Here is a 25,394-nt window from a genome sequence, read left to right on the forward strand (position 1 = left end):
GAAGGGTCCTTGTGGAGAACGGGATAGTGAGTGTTCTATAGCTGTGGGTGGAATTGAAGGCAGCCCTCAGGGCTGATTGGGGTGGGCTTCACTGTGTCCTGGGGATGGTTTCAATTGGCATGCCTCTCTGTCCTTCCCAGTCATGGAGAGGGTGAATAAATGTGTTCATCCAGGAGACATCTATGGCAGATGGATGTACTGAAGGGATTGAGGGGCAAGGGGTTTAGTGCGTTAGGGAGTGATTTATGGAAAGATGAAGGAAGGAGGCGAAGAGGGGTTCAGAAGAAAGTAGAAGCAAGGGAACTACAGGATCCAAGAAGAAAACAAGCTGGAAGAATAGGAGGGTTATGATCCAAGTGAATGTTTTTTTCTGTGCATCGTTTATTCAGTACAACCTCAATCTCCGTATATAGAGATGGTGCTTCCTAGCTGGGGGTGGTGTGTTTAAGTAGATTTTATTCAGTGTCTCCTGAGTTGCCTTTTGTTACTTCTGTTATATTGGTGGCTTTTTAATATTAGGTTTCATGTTATCAAAGTTGATCATGTTTGCCTCAGAGACTACATATACATGAAAAGATGTGTGTGTGTTTTTAAGAAATATATTTTTGGTATCTTATGATGTCCTGCAGTTCTCATGATGGGCTCAAGCAAACAGAGCTTTCTTAGCAGGGTTACAGAATCTGTGAGGATGACTGTGCCAGGAAAGCTACAGAGATAGTTCAGTAAGGATGAAGAGATGATTAAGAAGGTGAATTAGGGTGGGTTTATAAGAAGATCCCAGAATATCAGAATGAATGTTGGATGGAGGATGGAGGGGGACAAGGTCATTGGGGATGAAAGAATGAAAGAGGACTTGTCATATTTGCCTCACAGATAGGGACATGACGTGGTAGTGGCTAGTCTGGAGGTGAAGATGTCACTGAGGGGACAGGGCCCTGGGGGGTGGTCCATGGCAGTGGGAGGCAAGGGGAGGCATTGGGCCTCAGAGGAACAGGATTTTGTCGCTGTTGTATTTAGGTAGTAAGGAAAATGATGGTCTGGAAATTGGTAAAAGATAGAACTCTTTTTTCCTCCTCCAGACCCCGAGAATGAGAGATGGGTAGAACAGTAAGTAGTGCAGTGGTTCCCTTTATGTGGTGGCCCCGAGACCAGCCGCATCCAGTCACCTGGGTGGGAACCTGTTAGAAATGCACATTCTCAGGCCCCGCAGACTCAGAAACTCTGGGGGTGGGCCACCCTCTAGGTGGCTCTGATGTGTTCTTGAGAACCACTGCTGCAATGATAGCTGATTGAGTGAGGGGAGGGAAATAGTCAGTGTGACCTATGAGTGGCCTGATGGATTTCCCCTGGTATGTTTTGGAAGCAAGTAGAGAGCTTAGACCCAGTGGATGCAAGACTTGGCTCTTGTCGTCTCCAGTGGCATCAAGCTGATAATAATAGTCTCAGAGCACATGTTAGAAACTTGGTCTCTGCCCAGACCTAGGAATTTGCTGTTAGCCCCAGCAGTGATTACAAGGACTAGCAAATTTGTTACTTTAGTTTTCGTTGCTGGGTTTTAAACACATGATTTGCTCTATGCACATGAGTTTATTTTTAAACTTTTCACAAACATGTCCTGTCATAAAAATAAGTTGTTATTATTACAAGTGGTAATTACTTGGAATTCAGAATTTCTTTTTCCTTAAGAAGTATGATAGATTAAATGTTATTTCAGATTTATCTTAATCACTCTATCTAGAATAAACAGGTGTGTCATTATTGTGACACATAAGACACATGTTAATAAAACATTTTATTAAAAAACTGTAAAACTTGTAAAAGATGATGGAGAAAGTTGTGTAAATGTGTGCGGTTTGTGGAGGAGGAATGATTGGAGCTGTGTTTAAGAAGCCTCAGGGATGAGGTATACCCGGATTTAGTAGATGTGATTCTTGTCTCAGTTCAACACTGGCCACAGATCTGTAATTTAGAATGCAGCTGGCCTGGCATCGGCCCATCAAGGGAGAGAAGGAGCCCCAGCAGCTTGGGCAGTCACGGTGGCAGGCTGGCGTCAGGAAAAAGAGCTGGGATGGAGATGCGGAGGCTTGTGCATGTGTCCTGATTGAGTCATGGGAAACGTATTGCACGGATGAGTTCAACAAACATTTGCATGCCTGGTTTGTGCCAAGACATTTATATTTTAATTTAATTTAATTTAATTTTTTAAAAATTTTATTTTTATTTATTTGTTTATAAATATTTATTTGTGTATTTATTCATGAGAGACACAGAGAAAGGCAGAGACTTAGGCAGAGAGAGAAGCAGGCTCCCTTCCGGGAGCCCGATGTGGGACTCAATCCCAGGACTGCAGAATCATCACTACCTGAGCCAAAGGCAGATGCTCAACTACTGAGCTGCACAGGTACCCCATGCCAAGACACATTTTAAAGGCAAGGAAATTGAGGCTTTCAAACTTGTTATCTTCCCCTAAATCAGTTAGTGAAGAAGCCAGGAATCTAATCTGGGTTTCTTAAGTCAGAAATGGGATCCTGGTCAAGTGAGTGTAGTGGCTTTGTTTCCTGTGGCCCCAGGATGAGTCTGTTGTCACTCTCCCTCTCTCTGAAAACAACCAGACAAAAGAAAGCCTCCAAAATACTAAATTTGCATGATGGCAGGTTATCTTAAGGCCCTATCAACAAAGGATTCACTATCATGTTACATTTTAGCAAGCCCTGACTTCAGCAAGACAGATCTTTGCAGAAAGAAAAGGGGAGTGGGAAATGGCTGTTGGTCGGAAGACCCCTAAGATACTTGTCGGTTTTGTTCAGTTGTTCTCGATGCCACTCTGTTCCAGATCAGATACTGGGACCATAGGTTGCTAACTCCTCTTCAGAACATTTAAATGTTTAATTTGCATGTGAACATTCATTTGACTGAAAAAAATGTAAACACTCATAATAAACAATTTTGGAAGGCTGTTGCCTTGTTCTGGATATCATTTGTGCTAAGTTAATTTAATACACTAATCAAAGCTCTGATGAATTCTGTGAACTGCTAATCTTGAATCAGTGAATAAATGGTGGTAGCATTGAGCTGGTTTTATTTCCCAGAAGGGACAATTTGGAGGTGGGGTTTGAAGGGAAGTGGAAATTATCAGAATACAGTTGCACACTCTCTTTCCAGTAGCTTCTCTGAGGTCCTGTTTCCTAGAGCATTGCTGTCATGCCAAAGGGTTCCTTCTTTCCCTCTTCCCTCCCTCCCAACCCACCTTTCTTCTCCTCCTTTCTCTCCCTCCATGCTTTCATTCTCAGCTCCCTCTCCCTCCTTCTCTAGTGAAACTTTTTTCTTTTTTTTTTTCCTTTACTTTTGCTGTTGGAAGAATTAAAGTTGGGATGGTAATGACTGTGAATCAGAATTCTACAGCATTAATTAATTTCTTAACTATTTAGTGTTCTGTTGCATTCAAACAAAATAAGTCATGGTTTTTTTCATGTAAGCATCTGCTAGGAGTCTGAAGGGCCAGATCAATCTGGTCCTGAGCACGGGCCACGTGTTTTGGCAAGACTCGACTTGTTTCAGTTTTGAATGACTTGGTCCTTGAGCTGAAACCTTTGAAGACTGATTCCAAGGACATAAAACTGGCCACACAATTTTGTCCCATTTCCTTTTATCCAGCATGCTTCATTTTTGTAGGGTTTGGAATTGGGAGATGGGACCAACTGAGAAAAGAATCCCCAAAGTGGGGGAGAAAGGCTGTTGCATTGTTGGGAGTGTGTTTCAGCCCGAGTGATTAGCAGTGTTTGGCCATGAGGAAGAGGCCTCTAAAAATAACTGGTGAGCAGAGTTTGCAGTCAGGTCCAATTTCAGTTCTAGAGGCCTTACCCGTGGAGCAGTTGGCCAGTCTCAAGCTCTAGTAGGGCAGGGTGTTCGGCGTGCCTGATACCTGCCCGTAGCACTCTGATTTTTGTCTTCCATATATATTATTCATGGACTGAAGAAACCAAAATGGCTGAAGGTAAAGGCACATTGTTACTGTTTGGGTGAACGGTGGTTTAAGATCTAGCTGGCATTTGTAGCTTTATTTTCAGTTGTGTACTCTTAAAATATTTTTGGCTAAGGGCTTCCACATTTTCTATTTTGAACTACTGGAGACATCAACTTTTTGTGGTAGTTTAATTTTTCATGGAGTAATCAGTCTTTCATCTGAATATGTTTCGGTGTCTTAGCTTAGAATATCTTTTATGTCGTACTCTCGGAGACCACATTTTACAAACTTCAGAAAAATGTACAGGTGGTCTTCCTTGGTCTCATAATTACAGTGAGTTTAAAGAATGATGTGTGTTCAGATTTCACATAAAATTATATGAAATTTAAGGCCTGTGGGAGTCAAGATCTTATATTAGTGAGCACACTTAATTGGTTTAAGCGAAGCTTGACTCAGGCTTTACCATATGTGGAAACTGACCTAATTTCTGTAAAGCAGGAGATAAAATGGAAAGTAAAGACACTAGGATTTTATTTTGGTTTTTAAACTGAATTACCAGCTTCAAGTGTTCTTTAACAATGTGTTGAATTTACATTTTTGTGTATGTTTGTTTTTGCTTTATTTTGTAAGTTAAGTATGTCTTTCCATTTAACTGAAAGTAAGCTACATTAGCTCATTATGTTTTTGTTTTGTTTTTCAATTTGATTTGGGCTTTTATTTATATATTTTTATTTGTTACATTAGGTAACCCTGGCAGAGTGGTAAAAACCACCACAGCTCTGCTGCGGCCTATGTGTTCACAAACAAAATACCATCTCCAGATTTCTATAGTCTTCCCGTCCTGCTCATTATGTTGAAATTTCAATTAAGAAAAAGAAAAAAGACATGTTAAGACATATTCCAACTCTCAGCTGCCTAAGTAGACACCGGAAGGAGTCTGTTTATAGAGAATATGAGTATCTCTAGTTTGCCCATCATTTTGAGTAAATGGTTAGAATGGGTCTCATCACTTGACTATTCTGATAAAGTGCCTCATGTAGCCATTATGAAGAATATGAGATATGGATCTTTATTTCTTTTACAAGATGTTTCTCCTCTTTTCTGAGGATTACATAATCCACATAGTGAAGTAAAATAGCTGGTACTTCTGACCTATTGTTGACAGTGCTTGACTCCCAAATGGTGACGTTTTGTAACTGAAAATCAGATTCGTGAGTTGCTTGACAGATTTTGTGTTTTTTAAAAATTTTAAATGTGTGGGGTTTATATATAAATTTAAAATCCCAGCACAATGCTATGCAAAACTCATATATATGGTTAATTTATAATTCAGTTTGCTGTAACCCAGTTAAGTCAGGTGCTGGGGGTATATCTTCTATGTCCTTTTTCCTCAACCAGTAAATAAAATGACCTGTTGGCCCTAGCCCACATTTTGTAGAGAGACATATTGCATTGCTCACTGTGGTAATCTTCTGTGTTGGGTAGTATGTAAAAATGGTTTTCTTATTTGGAGGTCATTATTTTTGATGGGTCTGCATGGAAAAAAAGTGAATCACATAGTTCTTGCCATATTCTTAACCCCCATTAAAAAAAATCTTAACTAATTCTGGGACTAGAGGTCAAATGAGTCAGAAGATGAAATGAAGACTCTTAGATTTATTCTGATCTTAAAATACAAGATTAACAGCTAGACATTCTTCCAGAATATCTTTGGAACAAAGTGCTGATTTCAGGTTGCTTAGAGTGTTTTAAACTCTCTTGAAGTGTTTATCTTACTGTGCTTTCTTTCTTTTTTTTTTTTTTTTAAATTAACTGGACAGAAAATAATCTGCCCATTGGGACTAGGTACCATATTTACAAAGTGACATATCAAGGAAGTATTACTTGGTGTCAATTCAAAAGTTCCCCTAACAGTCATGTCTTGGGAAATATTTTCTTTCTATAATTTACTGTTTTGTTCCATTATGGAATTAGAAAATATTAACAGTAATAAGATTAATGATGCTAGAGTAACAATTTATTTGACATTAGATAGGATAGATAAGATATTGCTAGTAATTTCATATTCTAAGTAACATTGATCCCTTTTTTGACATTCATCTTTTAAAGTGGTAAATCTGTTTGATAAATAATACTGTAAATGAAAAATCTTGATTTCTTATATGTTAAAAAAATATTTCTTATATGTTTTTGCATACTTGAACAGTTTTAAATAATATATTAATGCCAGATTCATTCTGAATGCCATCATTTCCTTGTACTTAAGATTATTTTAAAGACAATTTGAGGTTTGCCTATAAGCATCAATCATAAATCACCCCTGCCACTTAGGTTTTTTTTTTAAGATTTTATTTATTTATTCATGAGAGACACAGAAAGAGAGAGAGAGAGAGAGAGGCAGAGACACAGGCAGAAGGAGAAGCAGGCACCATGCAGGGAACCTGATATGGGACTCGATCTCGGGACTTCAGGATCACACCCTGGGCCGAAGGCAGGCTCTAAACGGCTGAGCCACCCAGGGATCCCCTGCCATTTAGTTTTTCTCAAATTCTTCATCTGCCTTTGCTGCTGGTTTTCATACCTCCCACAGACCTTCCTTTTAGCAGCACTTTGTTGCTTGAACTCAGGTGAGGTTGTCTTTCAAGTTTATTATTTAGTTTTGTGCAGTAAGTTTGGAAACTTGATCAGAGTTGTTGGATCATGACTAAAACAAATGTAAGTCAGTCGATTCTAAAAAAAGGTATGTTCTTTACTCTGTTTCACTCCCCCTTTCTTCATCCCTTATCTCTGCCATGGTGCGTGCATTTGTGTGATTAAAAAAAAAACCTTTTTGCACTTTTTACTTGTATTTGGTGTTGCAGGTCAGTGACTTAGTATTTGCTGAATTAACTTGGATAAATGAAGTCTCTGCTTTTGAGAATCTAAGAAAGTTTCCTTCTCTGTTTCTGCTTAAAGAAAGATATGGAGATAGAATTAAAGTTTGAATTCAAATAATTATTTTGGTTCATTAGCTATTTCATTACAAGCTCATTTTAAATTATGAACCCAGATGCCTGGGTGGCTCAGTGGTTGAGTGGCTGCCTTCAGCACAGGGTGTGATTGCAGGGTCCCAGAATTGAGTCCCACATTGGGCTCCCTACGAGGAACTTGCTTCTCCCTCTGCCTGTGTCTCTGCATCTCTCTCTGTGTGTCTCATGAATAAATAAATAAAATGTATAAACATAAATAAATAAATCCATATTTGGAGGTAAATGGATATTCCAGAAGGCATTTTCCTTATTATAATCAGTACACTGTGTAACCGTTTTGTATGCATATATTTGTATGCTATATAGAAATCAGGGTTGTTTTTTTTTTAATATTTATGTATTTGATGGAAAGAGAGAGAAGGGGTGAGTACGAGTAAGAGGGCAGTGGAGGGAGAGGGAGAGAATCTCAAGGAGACTCCATGCTGAGTGCAGAGCCCTATGCTAGAGCCAAAATTCCTGAGCCAAAATCAGGAATTGGAAGTTTATTTTTTTTTTAAGATTTTATTTATTTATTCATTCATGAGAAACAGAGAGAGAGAGAGAGAGAGAATGGGAGGGAGGTAGAGACACAGGCAGAGGGAGAAAACAGGCTCCATGAAGGAAGCCTGACGTGGGACTTGATCCCGGGACTCCAGGATCATGCCCTGGGCCGAAGGCAGCGCTAAAGCGCTGAGCCCCCTGGGCTGCCCAGGAGTTGGATGTTTAATTGACTATGCCCCCCAGGCACCCCAGAAATAAAGATTTTTTTAAATACAGCATTGAAAAATGTCTTCATGTGCACAGAAGTTTTAATAAAGTAAAATACAACATTGCAGTGAATCTGTGGTACTCCTGTCTACTCTTTTTTTATTTTTTTAAAATTTTAATGATACTCTATATTGTTCTTATAATATTTATGCTTAAGACACACAAAAGTATGGGAAATCATCATTTTCCCCCATCAGCATTGCTGAAGTTTTCATCTAGTCTCGCTGCCCCATGACTGTGTTCAGATAATGAAACCGTAAAGCCTGTTTTAATTGAATTTAACATGTAATGTTACAATCTATGCCTTGTAAGAATTTTTTTAATGTAAACATTTGATTTTATGTAGCCAGCTTTTAGGAGATTTTTATTTATTTTTTATTTTATTTATTTTTTGGAGATTTTTAATACTTTTTATACTATATTAGAAGCAGATTAGATAGTCATGTGTTATTTGGTAAATATTCTTTTGTGAATTCACCCTATAACTATAAATCTGGCCCTTTTTGATAGGCCTATTAATATTTAAAGAACATTAGAAAAGGAAGTTGACTTTTTCATTAAGAATGAAATTTGTCTTGGGATCCCTGGGCGGCGCAGCGGCTTGGCGCCTGCCTTTGGCCCAGGGCGCAATCCTGGAGACCCGGGATCGAATCCCACGTCGGGCTCCCGGTGCATGGAGCCTGCTTCTCCCTCTGCCTATGTCTCTGCCTCTCTCTCTCTCTGTGACTATCATAAATTAAAAAAAAAAAAAAAAAAAAAGAATGAAATTTGTCTTATATAGTCATGATTTTACATACTTAAATATGGATATATAGATAAAAAATGTATGTACTTGAATGTGTACACACACACACACACACACACACTCTTGCTTTCATACCAATTTAGTTTTTATGGCCCCTTTTGAAAAGTTGATCTAGTGGTTGTTTAAAAAAAAAAAAAAGTGTATCTTTTTAGTAAGACTTTCATTTCCTTTTTTTTTTCCCCAGAAGATTTGGCTGTATATCCTTGATTTGAGCCACTGGATACTACCACCAGTATTCTATAATGAGAGTTAGATTTAGGGGTGAGAAAGCAGGTTCTAGATTAGAGCTAGTGAGCTTTTTTAAAGGCATGTAATTTGGCCCACTCACATGGATCTAGGAACTCAGGACCATAGAAGTTAGGGTTAATGCTCCTAGCTCTACCCAACTTGTGCTGGGGAGTTGGAGTAAATCATTTAATGTTTTTTCTATAAAACAGGGATGATTGTTCCTGTCCTTAACCCCCAGTGGTTCTGAACCAGTCACTACCTTGGAGAGGACACTGGGAAAAGTTTGGGGATACTTTTGTTTGTCATAATTGGGGAGCTGCTTACCTTTGGGACCCGAGTAACCAGGGATGCCAGTTGCCCTGCAGGGTGAGGCACAGTTACACAGGATAAGGAATTGTTCTTTATAGGCATTCAGAAACAACCTCTTGAGATACACTGGCCAGACCTGTGTGAGAATCACATGCAGCCGTGCACATGGAAGCACTTTGAACTACAGGACACGTGCTCAACAAAGAGAAGACCGTGTCCTGCTATACTACCCGGTTGATAAACTTTTCCTTTTCTCAGAGGTTATTTGGGAATAATACCTATCCTTTTAATAATATTTATTATGTTCCTTTTCAAGAGAAATTTGAATACTGTGGTCCTTTCTTTTAAGGGCAGTGTTGACTTTCCATTAGTATCACTTGACTATCATTATTTTTATTTACTTTTGGCTGTAAGAAGACTATTTCCAGGAGAATAGCAAATGTGATAAATGACACTCAGTGGACCACAGTATACAGAGCTGTTTCCTGTATTGAGACCGATTGTGAATGATGAGCCTTTTCCTGTCTCCTGCCTCCTCAGGCCCTGGTGGATCTTGTAAAGGAGGGGGGCTGATTGTTGTACTGTTTTGTTTCTCTTCTTCCCTGGCCTCTATTTCCTATAAATAGTTTCTTTCCTTCTTGTGTCTCTCTCTCTGGCTAAGAATATGGAGTCATTTTGTGGGGAGATATTTCTCTGGCCATTAACCGGCTTTTTAATTTCTGGAGACAAATGGGTCAGAGAAAAGGTTGTGACATTTCTATGTGACTTCATTAAGTTGTTGATATTCACTGAACTTTGGAAGAGGTTATATGTAGGTGATTTGGATAAAGAACTTGGAAGGTTATAGATTACATATACATGTTATATCAACCTTCATTTTTAAAAAAATTGTTAGCCAATGAGTAGTTTATTTTTCTCATTACTTCTAAGTCAGAGTTTTATATATGTGGTGTTGAGTCTAAGCAGAATCTTTTTTGTTTCAATTTTTTTTTAATGCAGCATCTTTTGAGAACTTGAGTGAAAACTATTTTTGAAATGATTTACCATTGTAAGTACTTTCAAATTACTGGAGAAATAATTCAGCAAAAAGAGGTGTTCAGTTACATAGTGAACTTGTTTACATAATGACATTGTTCACCTGTTTTATTTTTAAACAGAGACAAAGCATGGAGGACACAAAAATGGGAGGAAAGGAGGACTTTCTGGAAGTTCATTTTTCACATGGTTTATGGTCATTGCATTACTGGGAGTCTGGACATCAGTAGCTGTCGTCTGGTTTGATCTTGTTGATTATGAAGAAGTTTTAGGTAAGAATTTTGGTATCGTTTCTTAGGTGAATTTGTAAGCATGAAGGACATTCTTTAGTAATCTTAAGATTTATTATTTTGGGGGTACTCTTAATTTCTGTAGACTTTCAGTTCTCAATAGGGTAGGAACAAAAGAGAATGTTATTAGGGTTACCTGGGAGTAGTGGCTTTTCAACTTCTTCAAACATAATCTGTAGTAAAAATTTTTAAAATAGGCTTTATATTGTATATATATTACACAGAAAAGTTTTATCAAATAGTACTTAACTCTTAGTTAATGCAGTACTGTATAATTTCTATTCCATCTTGTTATGTTATGAATTTTAAACATTTATCAGCCACTGAATTTATTTCAGGACCCAGTTTGTAAGACCCTTCCTTAGAGAGCATTTTGAAGGACAACCCTTCATCTTTGTTGGACTCAATCAGTGTTTGTGTGTGTGTTTGTATATGTGTGTATTGGTGTTGGTCTAGGGTGTGTGTGTGTGTGTGTGTGTGTGTGTGTGTGTGTAGGTGTTGGGATAAGGGTGAGTATCTGTGTCTATATGCTGGAATAGGGATGTGTCTATGTGTGTAGGTGATGCTATGAAGGTGTGTGTGTGTGTGCGCGTGTAGGTATAGGTGCTATCTGTATGCTGTTGGGGAGTTTGCCATGTTATTTCCGGTAGTTGTCTTCCTTTCTCCTTATTTTTCCTTTTCTCTCCCCATAATCATTGCTGTTTTTCATGACTTTTTACATTAATGATTCTTTACCATTTTGGGAGTCACACTTCAAAGTCACAAAGTCTTTTTTTAAATTGAGATAAAATTTATATTACATAAAATTCAATATTGATAAATATGTGAAATGTGTAGTTCGCTGGTTTTTAATATAATTCTCATTATCTAATTCAGAATATTTCCATCACCCTCTCTTCCCCTCTCCTGGCAAACACTAATATATTTTCTGTGTCTGTGATTTTCTTACTCTTGACATTTCATATAAATGGAATCATACAATATGTGGCCTTTTTGCATTTAACATACCGTTTTCAGGGTTCAGTACTTTATTTTATAGCTGAAAGTATCCCACTGTATGGGTATATACCACGTTTTGCTTATTCATTCATCAGTGATGGACCTTTGGGTTCCTTCCACTTTTTGGCTGTTATGAATACCTGGTCTTCCTCTTTAATAATCCAGGGAAAAGTGTGGACCCTGAAAAAAAAAAATGCATGCTCCTCTATATGTACCATGTTGCACAGAAAACTGCCTCCCTCCCATAAAGCCTTCATTATGTATTCTATTTTATGTACTTCTGCCATAGATGTTAGATTATAGTCATCTTGTGGCGGGGGTGGGAGGCAATACACACTTACGGATAACCTACCTTTTGTTGAAACTTTTCATTATTACTTAAAAGAGAGTGTCTCTGGATATAGTGATAGAGTAATAGAGGAACAATTTTAGTTTGGAGACAAACTTCTGAGTAGATTGGGTGCTTTTGTTGACTTACAGTGATATGTTGCCAGGGAACATCTGTTAAACAAAAGAAGAGATTTAAAATATTTGTACATTTAAGGGCAAGTAACAATTTTTGTGTTTTTACATGCATGCAGCCAAAGCAAAGGACTTCCGTTATAACTTATCGGAGGTACTTCAAGGTAGGCTATTAGAGATGCATTTTAAGTCGACTTGTGTTAGTCTCTAAAACCTCATCGTTATTCTGTCAATTTAATTATCCCCTCCCTGCATCAGAGAAAATAGGTGGTAGGACCAATTCCCCCCTTAACGTTTGTCAGAAAGTATGGTGTTTTGTCATTTTAACGTTACTTGAGCTGTGTGCTGTAGACCGCCTCGACCTGCTGATCAGCACTTTTTATTTACATTTTCTTAGCAGTAGAAATGATAACTTTCTTATCTTTCTGTTTTATTATTGTTTTTGTTTTTATTTTAAATGTGTGCTTCTAAACCAAACTTCCACATAGCTAGTTCACTGTTTTCCTAAGTAGAACAAGGGCTTTGGGAGGGTAAAAATTGATCACAGCCACTCTACTCCAAAAGTTTTGCCTGCCCTTCTGCAATGTTTTGACTTACTTTTTATTAAAGAGATGGTAACAGTGCTGCAGACTGGTTTTTTAGTATCATTGCCATATTTGTGGATGCTATTTAAAATATTGCTGTACAGTATGTCTCCTCACAGCCATTATCCAATGCTGAATTCTAAATGACGTTGACTTTAGGATGTTTTTTAGGGAACTGAATGTATTTAACTTATGTTTGGCATGCTAAACATAGCAGTGCTCCTTAGATGATAGAGCCTTAGATACATTTTACTCTGTTTGAAGAGGAAAGGTTCTGGTAGTACAACCTCTCAAGTGGCCTGTTCCAAGTTTTGGTTTTTTTCTTGATAGTAGAGGCCAGTGCTAGGTAAATTTGAAGTGGGATAACTAAGCTTCCCTTTGTAATTTCAGAAAGCCAGTTTTACATACTGTTTTTCTGGAAGTATTTCCAGAAGTCCTTTTTTTTTTAGGTTGATTCATGATGTTTTTCTTATGAATCATTATTGTAAAATATAAAATCAATTGCCTTCTTATTTTTAGTACTTGACATTAGTTATTTATATTTAGTCTTTGAGGCTTGGTGGGTATTCTTTATTTTGAATATTGATGGTGTGAAGAACTTTCATACTGTGGAAACATTACTTTTTATGTAACTGTTAGAAATCAATAATGTTTTTTTATATATATTGAAATGTTTACCTAAACTATTTTTAGCAACATAATAAAAAAATTCATCTGAAATGATTAAATCAGGGGATTATTAAAACTTTAAGGAAAATATTACCTCAGTTATATGCCTTAGATTCTAAGGTAGACATTTTCTGAATCTATCTGTGAATTGTCTGTCATTTTAGGTAAGATCTTCACTTACCACTACTTTCCAGGATTCAGAGAGCAAAGAATTGCATTGATTGGTAATATTTATGGCTGATGGTCAGGACTGTAGTAGTGGTAATACCTTATAAAACTTGCTCTCCCTTTTCTTCCTATACATCTTTTCCTCCCTTTTGCAGGAAAACTAGGAGTCTATGATGCTGATGGTGATGGAGATTTTGATGTGGATGATGCCAAAGTTTTACTAGGCAAGTAGATATTTTTTTGTTGTTGTTAGTGGTGGTAAAATGCTAGAAACAAAATAATACCTTTGCCTTGACAATATCTTTGTCCAGTGATACACATTTTATGGAAGATATTTTCCCACTTCAATTATATATTTCATTCTCACTGAAATGTTAATGGCTTAATTGTTTTTCCAAGTACTTATATTTCAATGTACTTTTATAAATGAATAAGCATATAGCTCTTGCACATATATTTTCAATAAGTATAATTTAATGTCTGTGTTCAGATTTAGAGCAGTTCCTATTCTCAACTTAATATTTGAACATAGAGATAATGTACTAGCCTGTTTTCAAGTGTTGTAATTATAGCCACTATTTAGCATCAGTTGATATAATTCACTTCCATTTGAAAATGTAAGTTTCTAAAGACTTTAATTAGTCCATTTTGAAATAAAATTGTGGTAGCAAACATTTTTTTAAAATATTCTATGCATATTTTAAAGGTAATATTAAAATATGAACCAGTAGTTTTTGGTTGGGTTTGTTTATTTTGGACATCTTGAGCCCTTCTCTTTGTACCACCAGAATTACCTGTCTTTATCTTTGAGATATTTCTTGTAATATATAAATATGTGATATTCCCTCATTTGTTTTAAAATGCTGCCTTCCTAGAAAGGATGATGCTAATTTTCATATACAAATTTTATGTAATCTGGCCTGGTGAGATGTGTGTTTCTGCTTATTAGAGAGCAACACTTTGCTTTACTATATACTGCTGTTACATGTATTAAAATTTTGTATATTAAAGTATTTAGAGAAATAAATATATCATGATAATGTATACTATGCTTACTAGATTAAGGGTGCAAAGAAATTCATCTTAGACACACAATTTTGTGTTTATTTTACGGATATAAAAAAAATGGGAGGGTATCACATCTATAACCAACAGAACAGTTTTAGGTAGATTAATTTTAACCTCCTTATAAAACAGGAAGTTCTACATATGAAAAAAGGGGTTTAGTTGTGATTAAATGTATTTTGCTTCTTAATTTTGACCTTAGCTTATGTTTTCTTATTACATCTCAGTGAAAATTATGTTTGCTACTTAACAGTGGAAGCTTGCTATCAACTTTTTTTCCTATCTTAACCTTAATGGAATTTTCTGAGTAATTTTGTCATTATATATCTAAATTTTTCTATGAACATAGTAAATCCTCAAGACTATAATCCTAGACATGCAAAAGAAGTAAAATATATAGAATTTAACCTCTCAGAATGATGCTAATTTGCTTGCCTATAAATGGTTTATTACTCCATTGTATTACTTTACTTTAAATGCTGGATTCTGAATAGTGAAGCTTTTTCATGTTAAAGATAACTTCATGTGGGCTATGTTTCCTCATTTTTAGAAATAATATTACTTCTCATTTATATTTTGTTGGGTTTTTTTTTGGCTTAAAGTCAGCTATGTGGTCTATCAAGAAATATCAACTGTTAAAAATTAAAATGTTATTTCTTCCATAGAACACTAATTTCTATATCAAACAACATTAATAACTTGATTTTTAGTAGAGTTTCTTTCCTGTAAGGTTATTAAGCAACCATTAAGAGGTTAATTAATTGTAACTTAGAACATTGCCATTTGCAGTAGACACGTATTTGGTATGGGCAAATCATAACTTGTTCCTTTTTAAGAATTATATATTTGGAGGTAGAACCAAATTTGGTGAATCCCAGAGTTCATTTTGATAATTTGACTATTAAATGCACAAAGGCTAAAATAAACAATTTTATCATATAAAGGTAGTAATTCACAGCTTGTGGCTTCATAGCTGAAACAAAGGGTGAACTGTCAGACTCACTTATGTCTTCTTTTTTTTTTTTAAGATTTTACTTATTTATTCTAAAGACAGAGAGAGAGAGAAAGAGAGAGAGGCAGAGGGAGAAGCAGGCTTCCTGCAGGGAGCCCGATGTGGGGACTTGATCTTGGATCCTGGGATCATGCCCTGAGCCAAAGCAGGCACTCAATCACTGAGCCATCCAGGTGTCCCTCACTTATGTCTTCTGACCATATTTCTATAGTGATTGAATTCTCTGCAGGAAATACAAGCTTGACTGGAATTGAATTTTTTAAAAAGCTTCTTCTTAAAGATTTTTATTTATTTATTTATTTGAGAGAGAGAGAAAAAGCATAAATAGGAGAAAGGGCAGAGGGAGAAGCAGACTCCCTGCTGAGCAGGGAGCTTAACAAGGAGCTCCATATGAGGATTTTGAGATCATGACCTGAACTAAGGCAGCCGCTTAACTGACTGAGACACCCAGGCACCCCTGGATTTGAATTTTATGACTAAAGTTCTTTTTTAATTTTGGGAGGTTATTGCAGTTTAGTTGTGCCTCTGTTACGGGCAGGTGGTTGCAAAGGGAGAGCCTAGTGAAGTGTCTAGGGGTACAGAGATGTTAATGGGTTCTGTATGTTCAGGGAGAGGCTGTGGGGGAGCAAATACAGTGAGCGTGTACCCAAAAAGGGTACATTCTTTTGGAGAGGCAGCTCAGGGGTAAGGGCTTTGGATTAAGGCACTGGGAAACCAAAGGGCAGATGCAGGTAGGAAGCTAGAGATTAGGGGAGAGTTTGTAGTAACAGTTGAAATATGCTGAGCTTTCATAGGTTTGGCATTTCTTTCATAAGTGTTTCTTTCTACATTCTTAAATTTGCATATATCTAATCTTATCAGTTTGAGGAAGTGTTCACATTCATATTTACATTTGACATCTTAAGATTTGGTTTTTCCTGTGAAATATAAAGGGAGGATGAAATATGTGTGAGTAAATCAAGATGTTCTGAACAGCCATCATTAATTTCATTTCATTGTTTCTGGCTGTGGCCCTTATGATTTACTTTGAAAATATGCTAAGCCTTTTCCTTTTCTAACAAAGGTTTGTTTGTTTCTTTCTTTTCTTCCTTTCCTTTTTTTTTTTTTTGGAGATTTTATTTATTCATGAGAGACACACAGAGAGAGAGGCAAAGACACAGGCAGAGGGAGAAGCAAGCTCCCTGAGGGGAGCCCTATGCAGGACCTGATCCCAGGATCCTGGAATCACGCCCTGAGCCAAAGGCAGATTCCCAACCACTGAGCCACCCTGGCGCCCCTGCTAAAGCCTTTTATAGTTGACATAGCTTCCTACTTTTGTGGCCAAATTTTTAAAAATAAATTACCTTTGATACTGGTTTGGATTATTGAAAACTGCATTGCTAGAAATTGGATTCTCTGAAAACTTGTTTCCCAAAAAAATCAACAGGAAAATGGTCCAAGGACCAATTGCTAAGAGTAACATCATTTTAGAGTAATGCCACCTAAGGATTACATGATTGTCCTTTTCCGTGACTAGCACCTAGCTGGCACCATATGAGGTATGGCTGGAGAACAAAAGGGAAGCCAGTCAACAATTCCTAGAGCCTTGATAAACATTTGTAGACTAGACAGATGCATAAGTGACCTAGATCTTGTCCACTCAGAGGTGCTCACACCCTGCCCTTGGTTCAGGCTTGCGCTTAGAGGCTAAGGAATTGTACACCCAGAATATTCCCTTTTTCTCTTTGGAGTAGTACTTTTGTCTTAAGAACCAAAGGAAGGTTGCATAGTTGGGTCAGTAGTTTGCTCAGGTCCTTTTCCACATTTGTTAAATACTTCAGCTTGTCATACTGAAGGATAGCAAAGTTTTATATTTTGTAGTTGATACTTTGAAGTACTAACATTTGAAAATGGAGAGAAGTAAAGGTTCATTATAAATATACATAGCTATAGTGTTTCAAGGCAAGAATAAGAAACAATGTTATTCCTACAGAGATTTCAGTGGAAATACAGATCTCCTCTGTTCCTAGCATTTGTCAACTATGAAATTCAGTGAAAATATATTCTAGTTGTGTCAAAAAGTAATTTAAATACCAGAAATACCAACTTGTTTTCTCTCCGTGACCCCCATACACAAACAATGATACAATGTAGGTCTATGCACTAAAATGGGGAAAATACACTGTCTACTTTAATATTTATACTAGGTGTCTTATTGTTGTACCTTATCTGTTGTACCTAACCAGCATCTTGATTGCTGGCGGTTATGTTACATGGAGAAATGTGTACTTGCCAAGGTCTAAGCTACTGAATAAGGTGGTTATAGTATGAAAAGCTCAAAAGTCATGAATGTTCACATTTCTTACAGCCAGAGCTTTCTACCCTGTTTTTTTCTTTTTCAGAATTACGGGTTTGTTTTATAGAGCATGGCAATATTGGTGGATTTTGATATTTACTGGCTTGTGCGATGTTTCTTACCCAAAGCCAGTTCTTCACAGGAAAAAAAAATAATAAAACCAATATATTCTTTGCTTTCTTTCCATCATGATGTCCTGTTTTGGAAGTAATACTTAAAAAACAACAGGAATCAGGGGGTCTTTACAATAGAAGCTCATTTCTTGGGCTTATGGGAAGAGGACTTTAAATATTCCGGTTGCAAATGACTGACTAGGGCCTTGATCAAATTTAATATTGGTAAACAGAATGAATATTATTAATAGCTGGCTCTTTTTATTGGTCAGAATTATAGGACCATGAGTAAGTAGGCAGAGCACTGTAAAGCTCACATTTTATAGTGTGAAAATTTGATTTTCTGATATTATTTGAATAAATTTCTATCCATCTGTGGTTGCTATAAACAGTAATCTTGCTAGTCATATTAATTCCAGAGTTTCTTAAGTAAACTCTAGGCCCAAGGGGGAAAGTGTGAGGAAATGAACCTTTTTATTTTCTTCAATGAATATTTATTGCTATATGTGAATGCTTGTTGTATAATCAACTCTCGATAATATCTGGTTGGTAAATCAGCAAAATGTGGAGGCTGTTGGAAGGATCTTTTTACCCACATACTACTTTTGTTCGCTTCACATTGACATTAATCAGTTGATTTTGGCTAATACAATTTTGTGTATGGGGCTCTAGATTCTCTAATGAGAGAAAGGCAAACCTGGTCAGGGGCTGGTAGAAATGGCAAGGATTGGTCAAATTGTGCCTTTCCTTTGGTACATATGATTGAGAGTTGATTGTAAGGTGTGCATCGTAATCAGTTTCTTTATTTTCCAAAGTATCTTTTCTGTAAACTTCTGTGACCATGATGCACATCCTTTTTGAGATCACTCTTCGTCCACTTCTTTTTTCCACCTAACTGCTCTCCTTATTTTCTCTTTCTCTCTTCCTTTATTCTTATGTAGGCCTGACCAAAGATGGCAGTAATGAAAATATTGATTCTCTTGAGGAAGTCCTTAATATTTTAGCAGAGGAAAGTTCAGATTGGTTTTATGGTTTCCTCTCATTTCTCTATGATATAATGACTCCTTTTGAAATGCTAGAAGAAGAAGAAGAAGAAAGCGAAACTGCAGATGGTGTTGATGGTACGTCACAGAATGAAGGGGTTCAGGGCAAGACTTGTGTCATTTTGGATTTACATAACCAGTAACTTTGATTCAGGGACTGAAGTCATTGGCTTATGAAAACCCGAAGCAGTGTCCTGTTTCTTTCTTTCCTTTGCTCAGCCAGGGCTTAACGTGCAGTGGGGCAGCTGTGATCAAACAGTATAAGGCAACCATGTGATCTTTCTCCCCAATACAGCTTCTAACTAGTCCCTGCTCCGCTCCCCCACTTCTAGTGAAGAAAGTGGCATTCCTCATTTTTGTGTAGTCCTTTACAAAGTGCATTGAGAATGATGTTTTTGGTGGTATAATTGGTTTCTGTATCGTTTTGTTTCAACTTATGTATTCACTGAACTAAATTTAGAAACTTCAGAGCAGATTGTTTTGTGATTAACCCTTGATGCTTGTCTTTCTAACACTATTAATTGAGATGATTATAATGGACTTGATTATAAAAATGTCTCTAGCATGATTCATAAATTAAATGACTGTTGATCTTTTAACATGACTGGTGTGTAAGGTGATGATGGTTCTTTAACAAGCTGATATTTTTTTATTGTAATTTGTTTAGGTTAACTGATTTGTCAGATAGGTTAATACAAATTTCAGTGTAAAATTCTGTATTAATGGTGCTTTTAAAATAATTTGAAAATAATCCCATGTTTTTGCCTTAGGGTAGTGAAATTACTGTATTCAGATAGTAGTGTGTCTGAATATTTCTGTATGAAAGCAAAATTTATTTTTAATTTTATTTCCAAATATACATCCAGAGAAAGTAATTTGTATTTTTTTTAAGCAGGCATATTACACAGGAGGGAAAATGTGAATATGTATCTTAAATAATGTTGTACATATTAAAATTATTCATCCTAAATAAGTCTTTTTCCATTTTTTTCCTGTATTTCCTTATTAACTGGCCATCACCTTTGGCTTAGATAGAATACGATTTTTTAGATTTGTAAATTAAACTTACAAAAGTGGTCATTCCTTTCATGAGAATTTTTTTTTTCTATTAGAAGACCTTAAAAATGTTTTTGAATCAATTCATTTAAAATGAGTTTGCTTCAGTAATAGCAAAGGGAATTGCATTAGCTGTATATAACATGCATTCATAAAATGAGATTTCATCTGTTGCCTTACCTCTGGAAAGCGATCAGGACCTCTGGTTTCTGTTACCCTTTTAGGGAGTGGTGTTTCATGTTTTTAAACCCCTTTGAGCTTCTATTAAACTTAACTTGGCTTTGATTTCTCATAGAGCTTAAAATTGAATATGTTTCTATTTTTGAGCATTTTATTTAACTGTAGTAATTTCTCCCTTTCAAATACTCATTCCTTGTCTTTTCATTTGTAACCAAATTGCTTTCAGTGAGTGTTTAAATCACCCATTTTTTTCAGAGGGGAACACTACAAATTTAGTTTCTCTGTTGGAAATGAAGATCCTAGGCTTTTCACATATTTATAAGTATGTATTGTAACTCAGCCATAGCCAGAAAGTAAAAGTATCAAATCAGAACACTGGAAACACTAGACAGACTTGCCCCCTTTACTCACCCCTTACATGTGTCAGAAGAAACTGTGCAACTTGCAAATCTTAAAAAGCATTATTTTAAAGCTGCTTTCGCATATGGCTGCAAATGTACATTGGACAGTGATCTCCTAAAGCTTACATGGCTGTTAAAACTCTAGTTTGTTTTTCCCTCATTATTCAGGGAATATATTTCATCCTGTTAATGTTTCTGACAGTGAAAAGCTTCTGATTTTGAAATGTTAATATCCTGAAACACAGGAGTATGATTTTAATAATGTTCTTTTTGAAAGTTTATGCAATCTTTGTCCATAATTCATTGTGTCTTCCACTTTGAGTACTGTGAAATACCAATGTTCATTAGGTTTAAATTAAAAACAATCTTAGGCCTCACAATGAAATACACGTAGCTGCTTGTCTGAGATGTATTTTAGTTTTCTGTGCTTCCTTACTACTAACTCTAGAAGATGTGCGATCAGTTTGAAAAGTAAATTAATTAAATTTGTGTGTTAAAATGTTTGTAATCATTACATGGTTTTTTGTCATGATCATGATACTAATACATGTTTTAGGTACAGAAATTAATTATGCTTTATTTTTGTAAGTGAAAAGTAAGGAAGTGAGATAGTTTTCTATTTTGTACCCCCTCTAGTCAGCCCTTTTGAAAAGTCTCTAATGATGGTTAAAGGGAGCTGGTGAACCCCTGACTTCTGTGACTTCCTTCAACTTGTGGCTAAGGCTTGTTTAGTGAGAAAAAAATAAAGTTGTTTGCAAAACTAATGTAGAGTATTTTGAAGCTCATCAAAATTATTTTGCATAAATTTTATTATAATTTTTAATTTTTAATCTAAAGATTTAGTGCATAATTTTCTGTTTCATACTATAAATATGCTCCTAGCTTTATGTCTTTTAAGCTTATTAAAAAGGCAAAATTGTATTCTGTACATTTGAATATTTATTTGTAGTTATGGAATTTTAAGTTGTATCTTATTTACTCTGCTTTTCTAATTTCAAACAACTAGAAGAACTTTGCAGAATGTGCTTGGAATACAGGTGTAGTCTTGTCTCCTAGCTGCCCTGCTTGTTTCTGTAGATGCACTGCCATGTGTCCAGTTGGGGACTCTGAAGTTTGGTTCAAAAAACAAGGAAGTGGCATTCTGAGGATTTCTTTTCTGCACTGTAGCTTCTTTCAGCCCTGATTTTCTCTGGAACGTGAGTGGTGGGGTGTTATGTTAGTTCGAGAGCCATCTTCTGGGTGTTGGTCTTATTAAATCCCTGGGGCCTAACTGCCAATGTGCTGCCTGGGAGAATCACATAGATGCCTCAGGTGTAATGGAATGCTGGGTGACCCTGCCATTTCATCTTGCACTTGATTCTTTCTTCTAGGAGTTACCTACCTGTCTCATAGAGCTGTATCCAGACATGTAAGAAAACTTTTCTGCTTGAATTCTGGTTTGTTTTTATTTACAGTTGGCTAGACTGAATAAAATGTTTTCTGTGCACCCTGATAAAGCTGTGGAGAATTCTCAATAACAGCTCTAAGGATAGATAATTTATTATTAATTTGATCGATCACTTGGTAGATAATACCTTTTGGTGCTTGATATCATCATCCTTTCTAAATAAGATCCTGCTGTATGAAATAAGTAGTTTTCTGTGATTTGGGCTGTGGAATTTTCTTTGATTACAATGCATATTTGGTGCATTTTCGTGAAATTCACCGACTCAGACTTAATAATTGCAAGTTAATTGATAGAATTTTATGCTAAATTCTCTGCTTCTGATATTGATATTTGTATAACCAAGTAAAAATGGGAATAGATATTTTAACTAGACTGTGAGTTCCTTGAAGTTAGGAACCAGGTCTCAGTCTTCTTTTGAATCCCTCTTCAAAACTGAACCTAACATAAGATATTTATTAAATATTTTCTGGGGGCATTAGTCTTGATAAGTGAAAGCCTCAGGAGTTACCCATCGTATGATAAAACAGTAAGGTTTGTTTTTTTTGTTTTTTTTTTTTTAAACCAGCTTAAATAAGTGAAAAAAATATTGGACTTTTTTTTTTTCCCCAAGAAAAATGACATGTGGAATTTCATATGGTAAACTGACCTGTGCTATCTGAGTTCTTGCAGTGAGCTTTCCTGTATCTCTTACGTTCATATTTTAATCTGCTTCTTCATGCAAACTTCCAGTCTCTGGATGCAATCCCTTCCTGAATTGAGTCATTATGTTCTCTTGTGTTCTAATCTCTCCTTTCCCACTCATCACAGAACATTGGAAGGTTTGTAGCTTTCTTTTTTCAATAATGTCTGTGATAATATTGTTACACCATCTATTTAAAAACAAAAAGGAAATTGGTATAGTGTGCTGGCATGCATTTTAGCCAAACTAGACATCCATTCTAGAGCAACAGTCTGCCTAGCTCTGAGAACTGCCTTTCCCCTTCCCCCTAGTCTGTAGTCAGTGTTGAAATAAGTTGTGATGTTTCAGTATGGGAAAGAGGAAGATGAGACACTGAAGCTCAAGGTGACTCACAGGTCTCACCAGGGAGTGACAGAAGAGACCAGAGTACAAAGTGACACCCAGCCTACCAAGCCTATGGCCAACTCTCTGAAAACCTGTAGTAGCTACTTGGGTTTCTGTAATGGAGCCAGTCTTCTAAAATTATGTCTGTTGCATGTGGTGGAACCACAGGTCTAACCATTGGCTTAATGATTCAGCATTTTAATTTGATACAGAGCATTTCATCTTGAAAATGTGTGGGATAGTGACTCTGAGGCAGTTGCCAAAATAACATTAATTACTTTCAGGCAACTCTTGTTCTAAGGGAAGGACATAAGGCCTAGTTTTTTAAAATGTCTGTTAAAAAATTCTCAGTTAACAGCTATTAACAGTTATCACCCTAAAAACCATCGGAGTAACCATAATGGCAAATGGAAATAAAGCACATGGTGATTACTTATTCTTTGCCATTCTCTTTGGCTGCAGCCACTTCCTGATGCTTTTTTGATGACTACCTTCAGTTGGAATGTATTCTATCAACAAAAACAACTTTCCTCCTAGTGAAGTTACAGGGAATACTAAAATGCTTCCTTTTCAGGCTCTGATTGATACAATTTTTTACATGCCACTTGGAAACTATTTTTAAGGAGTTATATTTTCATGGATTTTATTGTTTGATAAAATTGTCCTCCCTCTGCTGTTATTTTGCTCCTGGGCATTGGCTGTGGTAGTAGAGAGAGAAAAGGAGAAAAATAGGGTATGCTAGTTGATTTTTGACACTAAAGGGAGTCCACATCAACCATAGTTACAAGTAAGAACATAATTCTGTCCATAATTCAAGATTATATAAAAGCAAAGTCTTCCGTACTTGCCTTGTGTTTTTCTCTGGGGCCACTTCTTTGACGTCCCCAAAGTCTTTTTGTTTTGTTTTGTTTTTCTCTTTATATGCTGCCACTAGTCCTGGATCACCACTAACTCCTTCTCCACCACTGGGCTTCACATCGTTTATGTAAAAAGATCTATTCTAAATTCACCTGAACTGAGCCTATATGTAAGGTGCTCACTGCTGTGACAAAGTGATTCTTTTAGTAGGTATTCAGAACCTTATCCGTGCTCTTCCATCTTCTAGGGTCATTTTATTCTTCTGGAAAATGATTTTGCTTTCTGCTTTACCAAGGCAGTTGTCTTTGGCTTTGGTTTCATTGTCTTTGTCCCTCTACACTTTATAGCATTTCTTTTTTCTCAGAATTTTCTTCATCATTTCCTCTCATTGATCATTTTTGCAGGTGTTGCATCTTCTGGTTTCCAAAATTAAGTCTTTACCCACATATCCCCCTGCATCTTCTGCCCTCATGATCATTTCTCCCCTCTTATTGGCTCTGTACCTGTTTCCTGCAGGCATGCCTTTGTTTCCTCTAGCCATTAAATATGCAGACAGTGAAATCTTGCAAACCCTTATTTCTCTCTACCCACTGGGAACCTTGGGAAATTCCACATCTGATTAGTTTTCTCCGAAGAAGAAGGCAGTCAGGGGGCCCCCCCACACACCCTGGGTTTTTGATCACCTTTTCCTCACCTCTGTTTTCTCATTGTAATGTGACCACCTCTGTTATTGTAAAGCTGTAATCTGAAGAACCTTATGAGATATTTAATAACTAACATAATTCAGTAAAGTTCTCATCCTACACCGTTGCTCCTGCCTGCCTTCCTAAAGCTGCACTTTTGATTGGAAGAACACTGCGTTTTCTTGACTCTCTTCTCATTTCTTGTAATGTAGGGCCTCTGTTGACTTCCTCTTTTCTTGGTGTTGTGCTTTTTCTCCTGTCTAAACCCTTCCTTTTGAGACTGCACGTGACCAGTGTTGTTTAAATTATTAGCTTAGTCTTTATCATGTCAAAAATATTGAAAAATTATTGACTCTATTCTTTAAGTTCAGAAAAGGTAGCTAAAGTTGGAATTAGTACAGAGCATTACACATTGTATCACTCTATGGATTTATGCCTGAACTGGGAAACTTTTTAAAAAGCACTCATTATTTTCTCCTGTTTCACTAAGCTAATCTAATATTTTATTTATTTATCTATCTATCTATCTATCTATCTATCTATCTATCTATCTATCTAAAAGATTTTATTTATTCATGAGAGACGGAGATAGAGAGGCAGAGACATAGGCAGAAGAGGAAGCAGGCTCCACGCAGGGATCCTCCTGTGGGACTTGATCCCGAATCCCGGGATCATGCCCTGAGTCAAAGGTAGACACTCAACCGCTGAAGCCACCCAGGTGTCCCTCTAATGTTTTATTAATAGCAAAAGTTAACTCTAGGCTTTTCATCAATATAGCTCTTTTGACTCCATCGTAACAGTGACATTTGGTGGTTGGGTACTCTGATTCTTAACCACTCTGCTTTTTAC

The 25,394-nt window shown here is 36.6% G+C and overlaps 1 protein-coding gene across 17 annotated transcripts in view; it reads left to right on the forward strand.

The window, feature by feature from the left end:
* Nucleotides 1–25,394, forward strand: part of ASPH (aspartate beta-hydroxylase) — a 212,702-nt gene that overhangs the window by 26,056 nt on the left and 161,252 nt on the right. For 3 of the 17 annotated variants that reach the window (XM_072804506.1, XM_072804507.1, XM_072804509.1), the window contains exons 2-5: nt 10,240–10,389; nt 11,988–12,032; nt 13,445–13,513; nt 18,756–18,935. In XM_072804506.1, coding sequence (XP_072660607.1) covers nt 10,240–10,389; nt 11,988–12,032; nt 13,445–13,513; nt 18,756–18,935 — 444 coding nt within the window. Of the gene's footprint in view, nt 1–3,597; nt 3,995–10,239; nt 10,390–11,987; nt 12,033–13,444; nt 13,514–18,755; nt 21,259–25,394 lie in introns of those variants that run through there. The other 14 variants (XM_072804519.1, XM_072804511.1, XM_072804515.1 and 11 more) reach the window with 9 other exon arrangements.

The sequence above is a fragment of the Canis lupus genome, chromosome 28, assembly GCF_048164855.1.
Source record: "Canis lupus baileyi chromosome 28, mCanLup2.hap1, whole genome shotgun sequence".
NCBI lineage: Eukaryota > Metazoa > Chordata > Mammalia > Carnivora > Canidae > Canis > Canis lupus.